This window comes from Rhinichthys klamathensis, unplaced genomic scaffold, assembly GCF_029890125.1.
Source record: "Rhinichthys klamathensis goyatoka isolate OS25496 unplaced genomic scaffold, OSU_Roscu_1.1 h1tg000359l_1, whole genome shotgun sequence".
NCBI classification, from domain to species: domain Eukaryota; kingdom Metazoa; phylum Chordata; class Actinopteri; order Cypriniformes; family Leuciscidae; genus Rhinichthys; species Rhinichthys klamathensis.
In genome coordinates, this window is record NW_026606868.1 from 216,988 (window position 1) to 237,276 (window position 20,289).

The 20,289-nt window shown below is 37.3% G+C and overlaps 3 protein-coding genes across 6 annotated transcripts in view; all 3 read left to right on the forward strand.

Moving 5' to 3' along the window:
* The window catches only part of nmt2 (N-myristoyltransferase 2), a 134,265-nt gene that overhangs the window by 106,648 nt on the left and 7,328 nt on the right, over positions 1-20,289 (forward strand). The gene's annotated exons all lie outside the window — the stretch shown is intronic.
* dcst2 (DC-STAMP domain containing 2) lies at positions 465-10,968 on the forward strand. 3 transcript variants are annotated; one of them, XM_056233034.1, is made up of 15 exons: positions 465-745; positions 2,211-2,381; positions 2,899-3,000; positions 3,108-3,302; positions 3,867-3,932; positions 4,090-4,303; positions 5,056-5,213; positions 6,210-6,374; positions 6,581-6,748; positions 8,878-8,978; positions 9,239-9,369; positions 9,959-10,089; positions 10,198-10,285; positions 10,603-10,698; positions 10,806-10,968. In XM_056233034.1, the coding sequence occupies exons 1-15, from the start codon at positions 466-468 to the stop codon at positions 10,882-10,884; spliced, it is 2,145 nt and encodes a 714-aa protein (XP_056089009.1). In that variant the 5' UTR covers position 465; the 3' UTR covers positions 10,885-10,968. The 3 variants fall into 3 exon arrangements, with proteins under 3 accessions (XP_056089009.1, XP_056089010.1, XP_056089011.1); XM_056233035.1 differs by having other exon boundaries at positions 10,819-10,968; XM_056233036.1 differs by lacking the exon at positions 6,581-6,748.
* On the forward strand, positions 11,298-13,985 carry LOC130069265 (protein S100-A12-like). 2 transcript variants are annotated; one of them, XM_056233043.1, is made up of 3 exons: positions 11,298-11,441; positions 13,057-13,181; positions 13,602-13,985. In XM_056233043.1, the coding sequence occupies exons 1-3, from the start codon at positions 11,354-11,356 to the stop codon at positions 13,773-13,775; spliced, it is 387 nt and encodes a 128-aa protein (XP_056089018.1). In that variant the 5' UTR covers positions 11,298-11,353; the 3' UTR covers positions 13,776-13,985. The 2 variants fall into 2 exon arrangements, with proteins under 2 accessions (XP_056089018.1, XP_056089019.1); XM_056233044.1 differs by having other exon boundaries at positions 11,298-11,431; positions 13,050-13,181.

Consider the following 20,289-nt stretch of genomic DNA (forward strand, 5'->3'; position numbering starts at 1 on the left):
GGTTTCCCCGAGACACTCCATTGCTGGTTTCTTCTTCACTGCTACACAAGAACACTGACTGCAAAAGAAAGCCGTTTTAAAAGATGCAACAATAGTCAGTTAGAATGAGCCGCATGGATTTGGTGTAAAAAAAAAAAGAAAAAAAAACAAACAGCCGTTTTGACATTTTTTTTACAGGACAAAGTACTAGTATGAGTATTTGAATGGGTCCTAACACCACCCCTATACCTGTCAACGTATATAAAAGTGAAACTTAGATCAAAAATTGAGTAACGTTAGCTCTATTTTGCATTGAAAAGCAGTTATTACCACAAGCTCTACAGTGGACAGGTAAGTTAGGCCCAACTCTAAAGCAGCGATGTTTTGGGGTTAACCTTAGTTCATATTTCTTTTCCTTTTTTTAAATCGCTAAACATCTAATAAAGTTGCTTACTTTTTTATCTTTGTACTTCCTTTCTCTTTAGGATGGCTCCAAATAGACCTTTTTTAAAGTCTCTCGGTAGGAAAATATCGCGTTTGCGCCGTAGCTCGGCAATACGTCAGGTGAAACGCAGCCTTGCTGGGTTTACTCTGGGTCTGTTCCTCGCTTCAGTGTACGGTATGACAGCGCTGTTCATCCAGAACAACGATCTCTGGTTCTGCGTCACCACTACCGGCATCCTCGCCGCTTTTGCGGGGTTTGGAACGGGTCTCTCCGACCGCGTGCGCACCAACGTCATGCTGATGATCCCAATGCTGTGCTCGAGTAACTAAACACTGTCAATCTCTTTCATAAACGTATTCTGTGTTGGTACATGTGAACACGTAAATTAACAATTTGCTGAATATAATTTAAAATGTAAGCCTATAATATGAGCAGATATAGGGGAGACCTGGGCTATTTGTCAGAAAGGAAAGAAAAAAAATAGAAGGAAAGAACGAATATTTCCACTTTTACTGTCCAGTGTCCATAGGGAAAAAGTTAGGCCTACAGTTTGCTGAACACCCACTTTACGTTTTGAACTATATTGTGAGACATGCTGTCACATTGTGAGAACCTACCATTAAACAGCCTATACAAGCTTTTCATCTAAATGTAAATATTAAAAACAATTATGAAAAACACAGCAAGTTCTTAAACTGTAAAAATGTAATAGGTAATGTACAACAAATATATCAAAACATGAACATGTAAAATGTATGCTACAACAATTATAACATATTCCTTTGCACAGACAACACAATTTTGAGTTTAAATTCACCTTTTGTCTGAATGTATGCCAGTGTAGTTTTAATGTTCTCTTGTTAACTCAACTATAGCAAAACAATGATGAATGGAGGACAAAAAAAACCCCTGTGTGTTTAGAGCCAACTTTTGATGTATTGGATCTATTGACTCAAAAACGTACAGATACTGAGATACAGCACATACGTGACAAGTCCTACGCTGCAAATGTACATGTAGGCTACTACTACATTTGGTTTGAAACATACTTTGCAACCGTTAAAACAGTAGCCTATGTTTTATATAGTATGAATGAAATTTGGACGTACTACACCCACCATGTTGTCACTGCCATGTGACCTACGGTGTCAGTCGCATCGGTTCACACTGCTGTTCACAAATACTTTCCTGTGGCCTCATGGGAAAGTAAAGTGTCCAGTGGATGCGCAACTGTTTTTCGAATTCTATAGGTGCATCTTAATTTGCATACTTATGCACTATTCTATGATCTTTTGTAGTAGAGCAAGTATTGTGTTCACACTTAAAATGTACACACTTTAAATACCTGGATGATGATGCACTTAATTAAATTAATTATGGAATGGTGGACACTTCATGCACTCAATGATCGCAGCTTTAATTATGTAGAGTGTCTATCAGACTCCATGCTGAATGACAAAATAACCGTATAAAATTTATTCACTACACGACTGAGTACATAGTGCATTGTACATCGTGTATAGTGTGTCATTTGGGACACAACTTATGTTTTTGGACATTTTTCTCTGTTGGCGTGGTTTTTCGTGTATTATATAGTAGGGAAGTATTCGATTTTCACAGCGCTAGTCTCCTCTAAATCTCTTTTGAATTAACTTTAAAACTACTGTTAAATCATCTGTGTGATTTATTAATTATTATTATTATCATCAATAATTTATCACCTCTCAGTTTTCCCAATTGTATTGCTCATCATAACACCTCTCACACATTTTTTTTTGCTTTTAAGTCAGGGGTAAAAATTTCCTTCTTTTCCTCATCTGTACCTTGGTTATCCATGGCCCCGTGAGCAACACGATGGAGAATGTTGAACGGGCCGCAGACAGTGTGATCTGTGGTGCAGAACTTGCCATGAATCAGACCCAACAACTCCTGCAGCGTGCCGCCAACCCACTGCTACGTGAGTCCATCTGCAAGATCATGATGTCAACAATGCACCTCTTTCAAAAACACCAACATCTGCTCAAAACTAAATAGCGAGAATATTTAGAAATTCATACCTTATTCACTTGAAAAGATAGTGTACAAGTGTAAATTCTCATCATTTATTCACCCTCACCTTTTTTTCTGCAAAACACAGTGGATGTCTCAATGTCTCAGTATTTGTTTATTTTTTTGTCCATACGATGAAACTGACATTCACTGTGTAGACAAAATCATTTCTTCTAAATGTCTTCTGTCTTGCAAAAAAAAAAGTTGTTTGATAAAAGACTGATATTTTACCATTATAATAATAAAATATAATATATTTATTTAATATATTGGATAAAATATTTCTACAACTAACCCTAACCCTGTATGTGTGTGTGTGTGTGTGTGTGTATATATATATTCTCAAAGTCTTCTGGTTTACTTAAAAATACAGTTGTATGTTGTACATATTTATGTTTTGATATTCTGAAAATGGCTTTTTTTAGCGGCCCTGAGTAAGATTAAGGAGATGGCGAGGAATGCTTACTCAATGGCAGGCCGAGCACAAAACCTCATCAGAGCTCTGACGGAATCTGTGCGGCATGTTGGTGAGTGAATCAGTCGACCAAACATCCGGTAACGCCATCATCTGGGCCTATGCTCATTCATGTTTATTGAGCTTTGAGTCTCTCTGTCTCATCTATTTCCTTTTCAGCTCGGGTTCTAAGAAAGGTACTGCACTTCTTGGCAGATATTGGTGATGTGTGTAACGACAAGCTGGGTCTGCCGTATCAGAAGTGCACTAGGCTGTTCGATGAAGGCCGTGAGAACTGCATGGAGCTGCTCTCTGTGTTCTCTTTTCTCTGCCACATCCTAGATGGATTCCAGTCTCTCTGCGGGCTCGCACGCGGTGCGTCTCTGGCATATGATTAGTCCCTTAAAAGCCCTGTCATTACCCTCTTTACAGGAAGTCATATATCCACAGCACGCTGATTCCTTACTGCATTATTTTCTGCATCACAGTGATTTGGTTTCGGTATATTTGATCTCTTCTGCCGTTGTAGAAACTGTGAAAAATGGTTCCTGTGACAGAGCCTCCTAAGTACTGTTCATCTCACATGCTCAATATATACAAAAGTTTATTTACAGTGTGTTCTTGTGGGAGCAGTTTGTCACGTTTAAGTACCCTAAATGTTACAGTATGAGTGGGGTGGTTGTGTTCCCATGTGTATGCATCTCTCACATTTCTCAACAGGCTGACTGCAAATCTGCAAATCACATCTGACAGCAAATCCAAACATAACCTCATAGCGCTAAAACGAATCCTATACAACCTTATTGAGCAAAGTTCTGCTGTTTAGTGCAATTTTTTAGTGGATAATTAACATGTTATTACTAAAATTATTTTAAAAAGAAGCTATTTTCACAGATGTTGTTTAAATTAATGCCTTTTTTTAATGGACTTTTCGCTCAGTGGGACAGCTATTCTGCATCTTACCATCATATATTGCTGACCACATGAAGACTGCTTTGGCTTATCGTAAGTAAAATTCACCTTCTGAGATTTACCTATGTTAAACAGTACTGGGTGATTTACTGGCATGCACGGAGTGATTCTTCAAAAACTCTTAAAACTTCAGTTCAGAAAAATACTTTTGTTATTTAGTTATTGCCATTTTTGTTGTTGTCACCTCTAGCAACCATTGTGGCATTCGATCGAATTAAAAAAGAATTTGAATTCAACATTTCTACCTCCATCAACTTTGATCTGCTTCTGAACAACAGTCAGTCCATGCAGGATGCTGCTCAGGAGATCATGGAGGAGGTGTCTGAGCAGATGGGCCTCCTCCTGGAGCTCAAGGTCCTACTTGCATACATGGGTTTCTTCCTGCTTCTCTTCATGTATCTCAAGTATGTACTTCCTGTTAAATACAACTTGCCATAGTCAATAAATCACACACATTTAGATATCTTCACATGTCGGTACTGTCATGGAATTATTTGATTAAAATCTGTTTGTTAACATTTTGTATAGTCAGAACTGAATAAAGCTGTTAAGATTGTAGTCCTAAAATAAAAGAATGAGGATTTTTGAGCCATGAGTTGTTGCCTCCTGTTAACATAAAAAATGAACATAATAATAATAAATTATATCAGCAACAGTGATAATTAGCCTATAGCAATAACAATTAGTATTATTATAAATACTAATAGTTAATTATTGTTGTTGTTAATAGTATAACCAATAACTATCACAGTACTTTGATACATTATGAATATGTATAATAATAATAATAACAACTAATGATAATTATTATTATTATTAAACAATAATTGTAAGCAACATTGAAAACATTTATACTAATAGTATTATTGTTATTAATAATACATTAATTTTGTTCATATTCATATAAAAATAATAATTATTGTTTCTGTTATTAAGTACATAAATATAATGCAATACAATTTATAATAAATTATAAAAAGGATTATGTATGCTAACATTTACCAAATTTGACATTGAATTGATGTTTTTATAATATCACGCTCAGATGGTCCCTCACAATGGGATCATCATATTTTGGGGTCCATCCAAAATTTGGAAGAGTATATCCATTAGTATTTGTGTAATGCTCATTGTCCTTTTATGTGTTTGTGAACAGGGCCGTTCTGTACAAAAATCGATACCTTCATAATGATAAATTTGAGAACATCTACATAACTGACCAGTTCATTGAGCTGGACAGGAAGCTCTCCAGACAGGGCAAAGCAGCAGTACTTCCCCTCAGCCACAGAGAAACTCTCACCTACATCAGGCCCTGTGAGTGTATACTTATTTAAATAAGTGTGTGTGTGTGTGTGTGTGTGTCCGTTAGCAGATAAATGGTGTAGGGTGAAGGGTCAAGAGGAAGGAAGAAAGGAAAGAATGTTCATAGACATTTAGATAAGAGAAATAGAGCTGAAAGAGGCTGAGGGGTTCAAAAATGTGGAGGAGGACCCTGAGCAGAGAGAGATTAACAAGGAAAGATGAGAAAAAGCTCACAAGGGAAAGGTCATCAACAAGTACCAGAAAACAGGGAATGTTTCACACTCAGAAAGACAGGACATGTCAAAAGGTCAAACTGCTGTAGTAAAGCAAACTGCTCTAGGACACTTCTGGTGACCCAAAAAAATGTGTTGCACATCTGTTGTAGGAAAAACAACTAACTTTTTCTGTCAAAGGTCGTACATCCAATCAAACTCTACAGTACTTTGGCGTATTAACCTATAAAACATCCCAACTGGTCAAATAGATACAGTAAAAACAATAATATTGTGAAATAGCCTACACGTTTGCTATTTTAATACATTTTAAAAATTAATTTATTCCTGTGATGGCAAAGCTAAATTTTCAGTAGTTATTACTCCAGTCTTTAGTGTCACATGATCCTTCAGAAATCATTCTAATATGCTGATTTGGTGCTCAAGAAACATTTCTTCGTATTATCAATTTTGATTCGGTTATTATCAGTTGTGCTGCTTAATATTTTAGTGGAAACTTTGATAACTTCATTCTTTGATGAATAGGAACCTAAAGATAAATAAAAGTATTAATTTTTTTTTTAAAGAGTAAAAAAAAAAACGTACTGACCCCAAACCTTTGATCGATAGTGGTGTACACAAGGTAAAAAAAGACTACATTAAAAACAAGTTCACTTTCATTGAGGATGTGGGCTCTGAAGCAAAGCCAGTTCAAAACCTAAAAAGCTCCACAGAGATACACACATCTGGCTAAGACCTAGAATGACTCTAATAATGGCTCTCATGTCTTCCTCAGGCTCTCTGTATCTGACTGCGAGAGAGAGACGGGCTATGGCAGGTCAGATGTTGTCTTTGTTCAGGTATATGGTCATGACAGTAATACTGATAGCTGTTGACCTCATGGTGTTCTGGGTGTTTGAGCTGGTACACCACCAGGCCCAGGGTGAAATCGTGACCCAAGGTACACAAGATGAAAACCATAGCATGGTTTTGATGCATGTTTTTGTTGAATTGCGCAATTTATTTCACTAATATGCCACTGCATAATAATTCAATGGTTGTAATAAGTCAATGGTTTGCTTACTTTCTATATATATCCTTCTAGCATATTCTGTTATATATTTTCAGTGTTATATTATTTTAATCACAATTTTTGTTCACCTCCAGCTCCTGTAGTGGTTGCAGTACAAGTGAATGGATCTGGTTACGCCTCAGATATCTTTAGGGACATTGCAGCCTCTTTTGACATCCTGCAGAAAGGAAACATCACTGTGCTTAGCAAGAAATGTCTCATGAATCCTTTGGAGCCAGACTACATGAGATACCTGCTCATTGGTACAACTACAAGTACAAGTACACACTGTACATGCAGTCTATTGTTTTAGAGTGACTCCTAGTGGAACAGTAGATGGAACATTTGACCAGTCAAAACAGTTTAATCTGCTTACTCACAAATGTGCTTTTGATATGTCAATTCAATACGTTTTTAGGATCATTTTACTGAAACTTGAGCTAGAAAGCAACCACAGTTGTTTTTCTGAATCTTTAAATCTCAGTAAACAGATTTTTTAACCAGACCTATTTTACAACTCAACTAATCACAGCTTTAAAATAGCAAAAACAATAGACATATGCCATTACTTGGTGTGTCTTTTTATCTTATCACTTTAAGCCAGCCCACAGGTTGAAGTTATTTAGGAATGAATGACGTAGAAGACTACCTTGTGGTTGTTCTTGTTTGAAGCTTAGTTTGTAGTAATAAGTAAAGTCTCACTGGAGGCAGTTGTAACAAAACAAAACAAAAGTATTGGTTACAATACAAAGAAGTTAATGCAAAACTAAAACTTTCATTTTAAAGCTAAAATCTATAATCAAGCTCTAAACCAGGGGTTCTCAACTATGGCTCTTGAGGTCCATTTTCCTTCAGCAATTAGCTCCAACCTTGATCAAACTCACTTGCATGTAACTTTCTAGTAATCCTAAAGATCTTGATTAGCTTTTTCAGCTGTGTTTGATGAGGGTGGGAGCAAATATGTGCAGGAAAGTAGACTTGAAGGGCCACTGCTGGTTTAGAGCTTAATTATAGAGGGCGCTTCTCAATACTCAAGTTGATGTTTCCTCGCTCCTCCGTCCTCCAGCTCGTGGCCCGGAAACCGATGGAACTCAGCCATCTTAAAGGGCATCTCAATTCTCTAATTGCACTGCAAGGAGGCGAGGAACGAGGAGTGAGCAAGCTTCCTGTGGAGTCATGAGTGTGGATACACAGGTGTATCCTTCACCCGCAACCTAAGAGGGTGGAGCTAAGACGTGAGGAAAGGAAACAAGGATGCACAAATAAGAGATGAGAAGCACCCAGAGCTTTTATTTTAGCTGATTTCCCCCCCCCCAGTTTCACGGACAAGGCTTAAGCTAGTCCCAGTCTAAATGCCAGTTTGAGCTGTTTCAACTGAAAGCAACTTGAACTGACATATCTTAAAATTTGTCAGTGCCATTGTTTTGTCTCAAGACGTACACCAGTAATGTTTTTTCTAAGGCACGTTTATGAAAGCCACTTAAACTGAACTAAGGCCTAATCCTGGCTTAATCTAAGCCCTGTCTGTGAAACTTTTATTTTTGCATTAACTGCTTTGTATTGTAACCAATAAACAGCATCCCTTGATAGGGTATCAGGTCTCCTTCAAGCTTAATCCAGCCATCATCTGAGGAGTGCCTTACTCCTTATACCAGAGGTGCCCATTCCTGTTCCTGGATATCTACCTACCTGCAGATTCAACCCTGATCAAACACACCTGAATAAATAGAAATATAATAAACACACTCCAAAATATCTTTATTAGCTGGTTCATTTGTATTTGATCAGGGTTGGAGCTGAACTTTGCAGGAAGATAGATCTCTAGGAAGAGGATTAGGCACCCCTGCATTACTTTTTGTGGAATTCCAATTCCATTTAATTCATCAAATCCACCGTCATCTATCCAGTCTTTCTTTTGTAGGAGTATCAGTCTCTGTACCTCATGATGTCTAATATGACGGATGTCCTTCCTCTGTCGCACACAGTTGTTTTCTTGCACTCTTCCCCTTGTTCACTCACTGTAGTCTTATCTCTGCTTGTGGTTTTATCATCTTCTCTTCACCCGAGTGTGTCCTCTTGGTTACCTTTGTGGCCGGTTGCACGCGCCAAATATGTGAATTTCCTTCTTTTTTTCACACCTTTTGCTCATTTTATCCTGCTCTACATCATAAACAAAGGAAGTCAAGTACATTTGTTTATACTCTACATCAAGATAATTTTAAGTATTGCAGGCACTTTCCAAGCAAATAGCATTCATGCCTTTTTATATGGCATTGATGTAAAGACAAGTAAATAACATTTTACATACTACATACAAATCCATTTCTTACAATGCAAACATTTAACTTTTATTTGGTTATATGCCTGACTTTTGTCTTCCCTCCAAACAAAGGTCTTCTTTATGGCTTCACGCTGTTTATTGTGATTGCTGGTGGCTACGTCAAACGTTTACAGAGGTTTGTGTGTGCCAGGTACCATCCTGAAAGAGAGAAAGTAAGAAAGTTTCCTAGCACAATTACCATCAAAATGGCCTTTACTAGTCACAGATATAAAGTTTTTGTCAAATATTTACTAAGCTGGTCACATTTCTAATGCTTTTAAAACTGCTTTTTATCTATAAAGAGAATTGTGTCTCATGGAGGAGAAACACAGTACTGTGCAGATGTGGCTTGTAAAAGGACAATGACTGAACTATTTTACTTTCAGTTTGCTTTTACTATGAATAGTTTATACTAAATGTTTGCATGTTGCAGAAGAGGATCCAGTACCTCCACAGGCATATTCTCACTCATCGTGGGTCTTTAGGAAAAGCCCTATTGAGGGCAGTACAACGAAACAAGGTGGACCAGCAAAATAATGGCTTTATACAAACACTGGCCAAACAGTGAGTATAAACTGCTATGAAAACCACAATAGCACACTCACTACTAGATACATTATTAGTATGGGATCAGTAATAATTTATTTTTAATTAAAACTTACTCAGCAAGGACACATTAAATTGAAAGTAACAGTAAAATCTTTTTCAATGTTACAAAAAATTCTATTTTAAATAAATGCTGTTCTTTTGAACTTTCTACTAATCAAAGATTCCAGAAAAAAAATTCACACTTTCCACAAAAATATTAAGCAGCACAACTGTTTTCAACATTGAACTGGAGTAATGGTGCTGAAAATACAGCTTTGCCATCACAGGAATAACTTGTATTTTAAAATATATTTTAAGTTGTAATATTTTACAATATAACAGCTGTTACTGTATTTTTAATCAAATAAATGCAGCTTTGGTGAGCATAAGAGACTTCTTTCAAAAACACAAATCTTACAGACCACAAGTTTTTGAATTGTAGTAATCTATTAGGTATTATCTGAAGGTTAATGTTTTAAATTACTTCCTCAGAATCTTCCATTTATCCTGCAGAAATATGGTTTTAAATGAAAATAAATTCACACACTCCTCGCCTTTTTTGCAGCCTGCCGGGGGGTGTCATCATAGCCAGGCTCCTGGATATCAATAAAGAATCATGCATGGCCTGTGGGAAAATGTTGGAGACGAGAGGTCATGATGATGAAGTGCACATATGCCCTACCACTCACTGCACAGGTTGGTTTTCTCACTCTTGAGAAATTATTGATTTAAGATAATTTACCTGTCAAGAGGAAATAGACTCTGTTAGATCAACCTGCTAGGCAAATTTATTTCCTTTCACAGGCCGTTACTGCTCGCTGTGCTTCAGACTGATGGGGAACCTCTGTGCTATCTGCATGGGACCGCTTACGTTCCAGGAGGAGCAAGAGCTGTACGTCACATGACAGAACAATGATAGACACCTTGATTTGATAATGATAGCACAATTGTGTGTGTGTGTGTGTGTGTGTGTGTGTGTGTGTGTGTGTGTGTGTGTGTGTGTGTGTGTGTGTGTGTGTGTGTGTGTGTGTGTGTGTGTGTGTGTGTGTCTCACAAATTGAAATGATATAGTTTGAGGTAATAGACAGCTTAACTTTTATTTAACCTGGAATATTTAACCAAAAGAAATCATTGTTCAGATTAGCTTTTATTTTTTCCATTTTGAAAATGGACAGGAAATTTCTATACATATAGGCTTGTGAGTTTCAGAGACTCCAGCGATGAGGAGCAAGCGGATTTATTGGAGGCCGCTGTAACATCACAGCAGACTAGCCAGGGCATAGAGATGAAAAAAGTTATGATCAGGTGTGTGTACAGAGTAATTGAGCAACATTGTCACACATTTGAGTTGTACAAAAGCAGAGGGCAAATTAGCAGTGCAGTAGTAACTTATGTCTTTTTATCTGTTTCAGTTTTTCCAATCAGGATCATTCTGTATGGCTCAATGGACAATCTAGCCATCAAAATATAGTTGTCAATAACAGAGTTTGAGGCCAAAGCTTCTTTTTTTTGTTGCGAATTTAGATGTGCAGAGCACCGTTTTCTGTGGTGTTGAATAAATGTATGTTCAACCAGGTGCTGTGTGTTTTTATTTAATTATTATCCACCTTGATCAAACTGTAACTTAGGTATACGTGATGAAACTACAAATATTTTACAAATGTTACCTCGGTCACATCTGTCACAATGCGGTTGGTCTGGTTACATGCTTACATGGTTGTCAAAGGAATGTCGAGTCGCCTATGTGCCACAGTCTCTTAACTGTAAAACGAATACTCAAGCCATTAATATCTTTATTTATTTATTTACATAAAACTGAAAAATAGGCTAGTCTCAGTCTGTATCGAAAATTAGCACGCATTCCGTACAAGACATATTCCCATATAAACTCGATACATTAAAAGCGAGGACATTGTGCACGTGGAGAGTGGGCGGGACACGGAGGTGCTCTGGTCAGGTGATGAAATGCCGTCACTTCACTTCACCTGCTCTAGTTTCCGCACAATCAGGACATGAAACAAGCCCAATGGATCCACAGGTAAGCTTTCGTTTTTGTTGTGTTTAAATAGTTTTTTTATATATATATATTTATATATATGTTTACTTATATGATCCACCAATAGCGATATTTCACATAGGCTACCTTTTCGTCATAGTTCCTTTCAATATAAGGAAATGAATTAAAGCTTGCTTTTCTATCCGTCTAACTGAATTAAATTTGATAATAAAAAGATATAACTGATGTATATACTTTAATTTATAACTTGTTCAATGTGATGTGAATTATCACTGCCGTTCAGATACATTTAGGCTACAAGTTAGGCCTACATTATTTTAAACAATATTTGAGGATTGTCACTTAAAAAAGCTAAGACTAAAATAACTGATTTTACCTTGTGTTTTGTTTCTTGTCTTTTTTTGTGGCCAACGCCCAGTAAGTAAGTAAGTAGATGTCAGTCATACTGAACCATAGATGTGTAAACATTGATGCCTAGTCCGCCATATTGCAACGGTCAAAACACCAGTCCGTGAACACTCGAGAGCAAGTTGACTGTGCGTCTGCAACCGTAGTTAGAGTTAGACGCATGTATGAATATCTCTATCTATCTATCTATCTATCTTGTAATATAGAGTTAATGCATATAAAAACACAAAACAACACATTCTCACCTGCGAAAGGTTATCCCATTTCTTCGGGAATTTAAATCTCGGCGGTTTCACAACCAGAAGCTACGCGATGTAGTAGTTTCATTGATTCTTGATTCTTACTGTGAGTGACGACAAGCTGACCATTCCAAGATGGCAGGCGCGCCAACGTGTCTGGAGCTATGTGGAATCTATGTACATAATCTATGTGCTGAACTGTCGAGAACAGGAATGTACTGTGCGAATAGAGGTCGTAACAGGTCTTTACAGCTCCTGTTCAACAGCAAACAGACGATCACTAAGAACAAAGCCTTGCCGTTATGCGATAATATATTACATCAAAACTGCACTTTTCAACCACTTTGAAATTCATAACTGATGAAGAAAACTGATACCTCATAAAATCAAGTCGCAGAAATTTATTGTGACTTGTGAATATTATTACCCTGATAGCACACGTACATCACAAAGACATCTATTTGATGTTTGCTCATCTGCTATACGTCTATAGGACGTTTCCTGCCAGATGTCAAATAGACATTTAGAAAATGTTTTTAAGATGTTTATGATTTAGAACGTCTGTAAAACTGACATTTATCAGATGTTAGTAAACAGCAGATGCTTTCCATATGAAGTGTGCTTTAACTTTCCATATGAAATGTATGCTACGTGTGCTATCGTGGAAACATGATGGTAAAAACAAGATATGATTACAATGGGTTAAACCATTTCCCCCCGGTCCCAGACTAAAATGGCAGTTTGAGCTTTTAACTGAAAGCAACTTGCACCGACATATCTTAAAATGTCAGAGACATTGTTTTGGCTTTAGATGCACACCTGTAATGTTTTTTTCTAAGGCACGTTTTATAAAAGCTATAAATGCCCAGATTGAAATAAGGCTTTATCCTGGCTTAATCTAAGCCCTTTCTGTAAAACCGTTTTACTCCTTTATGGCTCTGGAGACATTACTTTTAGCTCTACTTGAGTCTGAAACTGCTCTCTCTCTGTAGTACACAGATCTAGAATTGGCCATCAACACCCTGGTGGAAAACTTCCACTCAGCATCATCAACTAATGCCAACACGCTCACAGCCCAGGAGTTCCAGAGCATGCTCTCCAAAGAGCTGCCCACCATGGTGAAGGTATGTCTGGATCCCCAATCCAATCATCACACCACTTCACTACATATCAGTCTCTCAAAATAATTAATATCATCCATATTACATAACCAAAAGCCACATTTGCATAGGTTACAACACCTATGTGATACTATTTTGTCATAGGACAGACCAAAATAAGACTGAAAATAAATATGAGCCAAGAAGTACATAAATTGAATGAATACTGAATGAAATTTAGATTAGGCCTCAAACATTTCAAGGTTTATTTTTCAAATATTCACTGTATAGACTCACTATACGTAAAACTTTAAGGTGAGACATTTATATTCATTATAAAGCCAGTATATATTTATTCAGACTAGTGAAAGCATTTGGTCCCCTAAATACACAATAATCATGATTATATTTGATAAGTTTCCCACATCCTTTATTCTCTTCCAGACAGCAGGGGACCAGGAAGGACTCAACAAACTCCTGACAGAAATGAGCGTGGAAGAGGGGAAGGGTGTCACGTTCAAGGATTTCTGGAAATTGGTTGATTCTCTGGCCAATGCTCAGTTTGGATTGCTGAGCAAAGAGAAGCAGGTGAAATGTGTGAAATGTAGTCTTATGTGAAACCGGCCCTGAGCAAACAAGTCCGATCAACATTACTTAGGTGTCCACCACAGCCCTGAGAAAACGCGTTCAATCAGTCACTTCTATTTCCCATCACTTTCTGCAATACTGTACATGTCACTCTGCTGGTCTTTGGCATATGCGCTGAAGTAATTACTTACAACACTCATAATTAAGTGTTGTTATAGAGCTTCCTGAATAAATATCTCTCAACCTGAAGTAATCTCTAACATCAGTGTAACCTGAGCCACACCTGCCTGGCCAGATAACGTAAGATCTAGTCGCTAATTTATTTCCTCATTTCCTCTGGTGCTGCAGGTCTTTGTATTATTGTGATATTTTTAACCTGTCCAATCATTTTTACTTTCTTTTTACATATAAAATATTGGAAAATATTTATGTGTTTGTGACAACTGTGATTATATTTGAAATAATGTGGGCCACATGTCTGTTTGTGCTGACTGACAAATTGGAAAATATATAATGCGAGTAAAATGTATTGTAGAAGGAAACAAAAGATGTGACCACACATTCTGTACTGTATTTGGCTTTATGGTAACACAATGTGATTGTCTGTGTTGATGCTATTAAATGTGTGCTGAAGGTTTCTCTGTCTGAATGATCTGTTAAGTGTAATGAAAATATTCTTGAGTTTGATGGATGGTCTTTATTGATCTAGTTACAATTTAACCCTTTTGTTCTATGTTTGTCTGTCCAAGGCCATTTTAATAGCTCAAAAAATATAAAAAAGGCATCAAGGTGAAACGTAATGATTATCCTAATCTTATGATTTAATAACTAATTTAAAAAAATCTTAATAACAAACCATTCTACATCACATATGTTTCTCATGATTTCCATTACACGAGAGTAGATGTTAAAACTTCATGCTGATTTGTTTCGCCAAGATAAGCAACACTCCGGCTGCGTTCCAGACAGTCCACTTTTAGACACACACTTGCGAACTTCCCTAAGCACTTCCCCTCGGGGGAATCCCTGCCGCCGCCATTTTGAAGTGTGTTCCACTTCGTGAAGTGGACGAGGGAAGTTTATATGGACAGACACTTGTTCCCTCGATTTTGACCGAGGGAGCGAGTCTACTTCATATGTACACTTCAGGCAGCTCCATATACCACAATGCAACACAATTGTGACGTCACCGCAGATCTCGTCTAATCACCACCACCACAAACAACTCTGATATATTAATTATATATATTTTTTATTTAAAACAACCCAAACACACCTATATACATTTGGATGCTGCATTAAACAAATTCTTAAAGGAAAAAAAAAAAGTAATAATAAATCAAGTCCATGGCTGATTCCAAGTGATCAAGGGCTTAGGACGTTCCAATTCAGCCAATTGCAGTTTCCGCCAGTAGTGGGCACTCGTGCAATGTAAGCAATGACGTACATCCGAGTGAACAAGACGGAGGGAAGTTAGCGAGTGAAGGGCATGACAATTTTGGACTGGAACGCAGCCTAAGACGTAGCTTTACAGTAAACTATGCTTCACCCATTTACGCTTCTTTCCATATGGTGGTGTGACTCCCCTTCTGTCCGGCGTTAACGACTGCAGTGTACTTGGCGCGTCAGCACACACGACGGCTGCAACTACAGTGTGGTCTCCTCGACAACCGTCTGGATTGAGCCGAGTAGGGGACATCTCTAGGGTCTTCAAGTGGGCACCTTCCGTCCTCAGTGTTTCGTCGACTAGCCCACGACACCTCAAAAGGGCTCGACAGTGACTCTTGCGTCCCAGAGTCACCCCCCTCCGTCCCCCACTCAACTCAGCCCAGCTTACTGACCTCTACATCCCTCCTGCTGCTGAGACCTAACCACAATCTCACAATCTCTCCGCAACCCAACCATACGCGCCAACCCGTTTGACTAAGGCTGTCGAGCCCCACTGGTGCGTTAATATGCAGTTTCAGTGGCAACGGTTCCGTATGGCATACCACCTACCGCAAAACACAATATCTGCCCAACCACCCGTCATTCACGCAATATACACAGGAACGTAATGACTGTAAATACTATACAACCTATACAAATAAACCAACAGACTCATCAAGTTTTCAAGAATTCTACAAAACCGTAGCGTGGCGGCCTGTACACAGCCAGCTAGAATCTTTCCGTCTCAACCACAGCCAGTTGCTGCTCCTTTCTGCTGCTTCAGATAAGTTCTTTACTGTGCGACGCAACTCTTGGCCACTGAATCCGACGTCTCTGAGGAACCGGGTTATAGAGTGTGCCACAAAACCTCGACAACCCACTTCCACTGGATAAACCTGGACTCTCCAACCTCGCTGTTCTGCTTCAGCGGCCAGATGAGCATACCGCAGTTTCTTCCTCTCATATGCCTCATCTACCGCATCCTCCCATGGCACTGTTAACTCTATCAGTTGAACAATGCGTGCTGATCCAGACCACAAAACAATATCTGGTCGTAGGTTAGTGGTGGCAATCTCAGGTGGAAAAATAAGCCGTTGATCAAGATCAGCCAGCATCTTCCAGTCCCCAGCAGCTTCCAGTTGTCCTGGGCGAGAATTGGTGTTAACACCTTTTCTTGTTGGTTGCTCGCCTGGGTGGAGGAATATTGTCTTCTGCGTGTAATGTTTTGCTAGAACAGGCGGCAACTTATTGGTCATACTACGCTTGCCTTCCAAAGCCAAACATCACAATACTTGGTCATGGCGCCAAGTAAACTGACCTTGGCTAAGAGCCACCTTACATCCTTTCAAAGTTTTGCTGGGGTGAACTCAGACGACATGGAAGAGAGGATCCAAATGCAGATATATTTTTAATAATAATTTGCTTAAGTTATGACGTAATGAATAATTTTTCTGGGTCCAACCAAGACTACTAGTTTCAAATGAGAATACCATTTTTGTAAAAACTATTTATATTTATTCATATCACACATTTAAAGTCACCATGAAATCAAAATGGACCTTTTTTTAAATGTAATATTGCAATGTTTATTATTAATTATTTATCCGTGCACATTTTATCTTTTTTAATTAATATGCCCTCGTAAATTTTAATCAAATTAACTACCTCTCCCTCTGGCATCTCTTCTCTGATGTGTTTACTGGCACACGGGTGGGACAACCAGTCACTCACATGAGATCACAGCAATTGCAAACCACAACAAGCCAATCAATTCCCAATGGACAAAATCAAGTCCTTGTCTACATTTTTTTCTCATTCGCATACACGTCACAATAGGGAAGAAAAAACTATTAACTTCCATTTCACACCAACTTTAAGCTAAGCTTGTAAAAAACATTCATGGTGTGCACTACAGTCTCTGGGCTCACAACGTCCCAGACACCAATTTTTTATCGATTTTTAAGAGATGAATCAAGCAAAAGATACAAAACACAGGATCTGGACATGGAACATGGAAAACCAAACCCAACAAACCACCACAAAAGACCCGACAAATAGCCCTGCATCAAATTATCCCTACTTTCATACTATAAAGAAGGTGAAAAACAGTATGTGAGTAGTATGCCTAAGTAGTAGTACTTAGTAGTAATAGTAAGTAGTATGCCTATTTCATAGTATTCATAAAACAGTAGGTGAAACATACCCGGATGACCTACTGCTTCCAGCAAGATTCTGAAGAGCACATCCACTGGACACTTTACTATCCCATGAGGCCACGAGAGAGGATTTGTGAATAGCAGTGAAGCGACGCAACTGACACCGTAGGTTACATGACAGTGACAATATAGTGGATGTAGTACATCTGAATTTACACAAATTCATACAACATAGAACATACTTTTTTTTAACGGTCAGGAAGCAAGTTTCAAACCAAATGTATACCTACTATACACAGTATACGAATTTGCATGCAATGCAGGCCTCACAGGGATAATCAAATTAACAAGACACAGGTGGAACCGTAATTATGAGATGACAACCCGTGACATTGTTCATGTCCTTTGACTCAGAATTAAATGGCAACACTATCAATGGCAATATGAATTTGCAGTGGTCAGGTGGTACAGCTGTAAAGTTGGAGCTCTCAAAAAATTCAGAGTTTACAAGTTGTAATTACGAGGCTACAAGAATGTGAACACTTTTTACAAATTAAAATCTTGTAATTACGGTAATTCTGACATGGCGTGAATGCACCTTAACACTAAACAAGGCAAACTAAAAGACTACAAAACAAAAGCACAAGGAACAAACAGGAAATACATGTCAATAAATATATGCATTGGATTTTCACATAATATTTTATGATTGGTGAGCACTTTTTAACGGTACACTAATTCAACTTAAATTTCTTTTATTGTATTGTTTTAATATTGTATTGTGATTTTGCTGGGGTCAAATTTATAGAATAATTATTTTTTTAAAAGATAAATTATTATTATTTTTACATAAAAAGTTCATTTAAACACATCACAAGGGTTTAAGTTAATGTTCAAAGATATACATTTAAAAAAAAACTTAAGTTGCTGAAACAAAGATGCATTGTCTTCTGTGACTTCACACCTGTAAGATGCCTCAGAGTTAGAGCAATGAGCTCTAACCACAAATGCATGACATCCATTTGCTGATGCAACTTGACGGTTTGTGGTTACTCACCTTTATGCTAAGAGCACAGACAGTCCCTTACATTTGGTACACCCCATGGGTACACCTTGCCTCTCTCTTGCATTTTGCTCCTCATCCATTTCTAATATCTATTTATATCCAGTATTTAACCACTGATTTTAAAACTCTATTTAGCACTACATTAACATTTTTTGTATTATGTCAAGTCAAGTCACATTTATTTATATAGCGCTTTTTACAATACAGATTGTTTCAAAGCAGCTTTACAGGAAAATGCAACAAAGTTTGTTTCCAGAAGAAAATAGCATCACGGTCCAGCTTAAGTAAGTTCAGTGATGTTTCATTTTTGTTGTAAAAAAGTTATTAATTTAGTTAATTTATATATATAGCCGCTCTGGAGAAAACCGTGATGTCATCGTCCAGCTCAGTTTAGTTCTCATATAATAGTGTCAATGCAGGCAGATCAATATTATTGTTGAATATTAAATTTAATGTTAAATTTAATGTCTCCAACTAAGCAAGCCAAAAGCCAATGGCAACAAAGGTGAAAAAAAGGCAACAGTGGCAATGAACCAAAACTCCATCATGTGACAGAATGGAGAAAAAACATTGGGAGAAACCAGGCTGAACTGTTCTGCACTGTTGTTACTGCATGATATAGAATGAGAACCGAGAGAGACAATTGAAGATTAGTTCCTTAAAATAATACAGGTATGAAAAACAGTTCTGCTTTCACTTTTGTTTTAACTTTTTAATTCAATTCAATTTTATTTGTATAGCACTTTTCATTATACATATTGTTTCAAAGCAACTTTACAGAAAAATCCATGTTTTTACATTACTATTTAGAGTGATCTGCCATCATACTGTAGGTGACTGTGTCAAAGTAATGTCCATATGTCAAAAATGTACAGTTCTAAGATAATACAAATCATGCAGTTAGCTAATATCATGTATTCATTTAGGCAGAGACAATTATCTTGTTAAAGCTGTTATTACAAGTTGTGATTACAATATAGAATCTTTGATGAATGGAAAGACGAGGCCGCAGCCTGGCACAAATTTCGAGGTCCTTTGAAGACGTCTAGCTCAGCATCATCTTCACATCAGAATTTCTCAGAATCAGCTGTGATCTTGTGATCAGTGATCTTTTAAAGTGTGAAGATGTCACAACCTCAGGGGGTGAGAAACTCCAACAAGGAAACTTTATGATCCTTTGTCTTCTAGCAGGGTGCTGCATAAGTAATTTGATTGGGTGTCAATGGAGAAACTATGAAAGATTCGTATAATACTAATATGTTGCATAGGTATCAACGTATAATGTAAATGATCACTCAGGTCATTAAAACAGAAACTCATACCAAACATGGTACACATATGATCTTGATTAAGTAAGGCTACATTCATTCAAAGAGTTTAGATTAATACATAGTCAAAACAATATAGAGGAACATATGATTGCATAGGAAAAGTGGATACATGATTGTAAGTGATTATATATTGAGGGTATAGGATTAGAATGGACTGTATAGAAAAATGGTACATGTGTCGTCTTCAAAGTGAATTTAGATTGAAACTCTACATTCCTTTGAGTTGTAAACCTTATCTTTTGTTATACAGTCACCAGAAGCAAGGTGTTAGCTGCAATTGGGGTGTTAATTGCTCATCGGGGGAAGTATTCATTTGTATTCATAAATTTAAACATATTTAAAAATAAATAAATTTATCAATACGAATTAACTGAAATAGTCCATTCCATTGTTCCATTAAGATTTATACAAAATGTTTTATAAAGCTTTAGTTTTTTTTCCCTCATTTAAAATTCTTAATTCATAATATGAATATGCAAGGATTATTCAATTCAATTTGATGGAATTTTTCTATACAATCGGAATTCGTAAATCGTAAAAATGGGCTTAATATTTTTATATTT

Coding starts and splice junctions, on each gene's coding strand:
- dcst2 (XM_056233034.1), top strand. CDS start 466: ATGGCTCCAAATAGACCTTTTTTAAAGTCTCTCGGTAGGAAAATATCG. Junction 746..2,210: donor GATCCCAATGCTGTGCTCGA/GTAACTAAACAC, acceptor TTTGCTTTTAAG/TCAGGGGTAAAAATTTCCTT. Junction 4,304..5,055: donor CTTCTCTTCATGTATCTCAA/GTATGTACTTCC, acceptor GTTTGTGAACAG/GGCCGTTCTGTACAAAAATC.
- LOC130069265 (XM_056233043.1), top strand. CDS start 11,354: ATGAAATGCCGTCACTTCACTTCACCTGCTCTAGTTTCCGCACAATCA. Junction 11,442..13,056: donor GGATCCACAGGTAAGCTTTC/GTTTTTGTTGTG, acceptor TGTAGTACACAG/ATCTAGAATTGGCCATCAAC. Junction 13,182..13,601: donor AGCTGCCCACCATGGTGAAG/GTATGTCTGGAT, acceptor ATTCTCTTCCAG/ACAGCAGGGGACCAGGAAGG.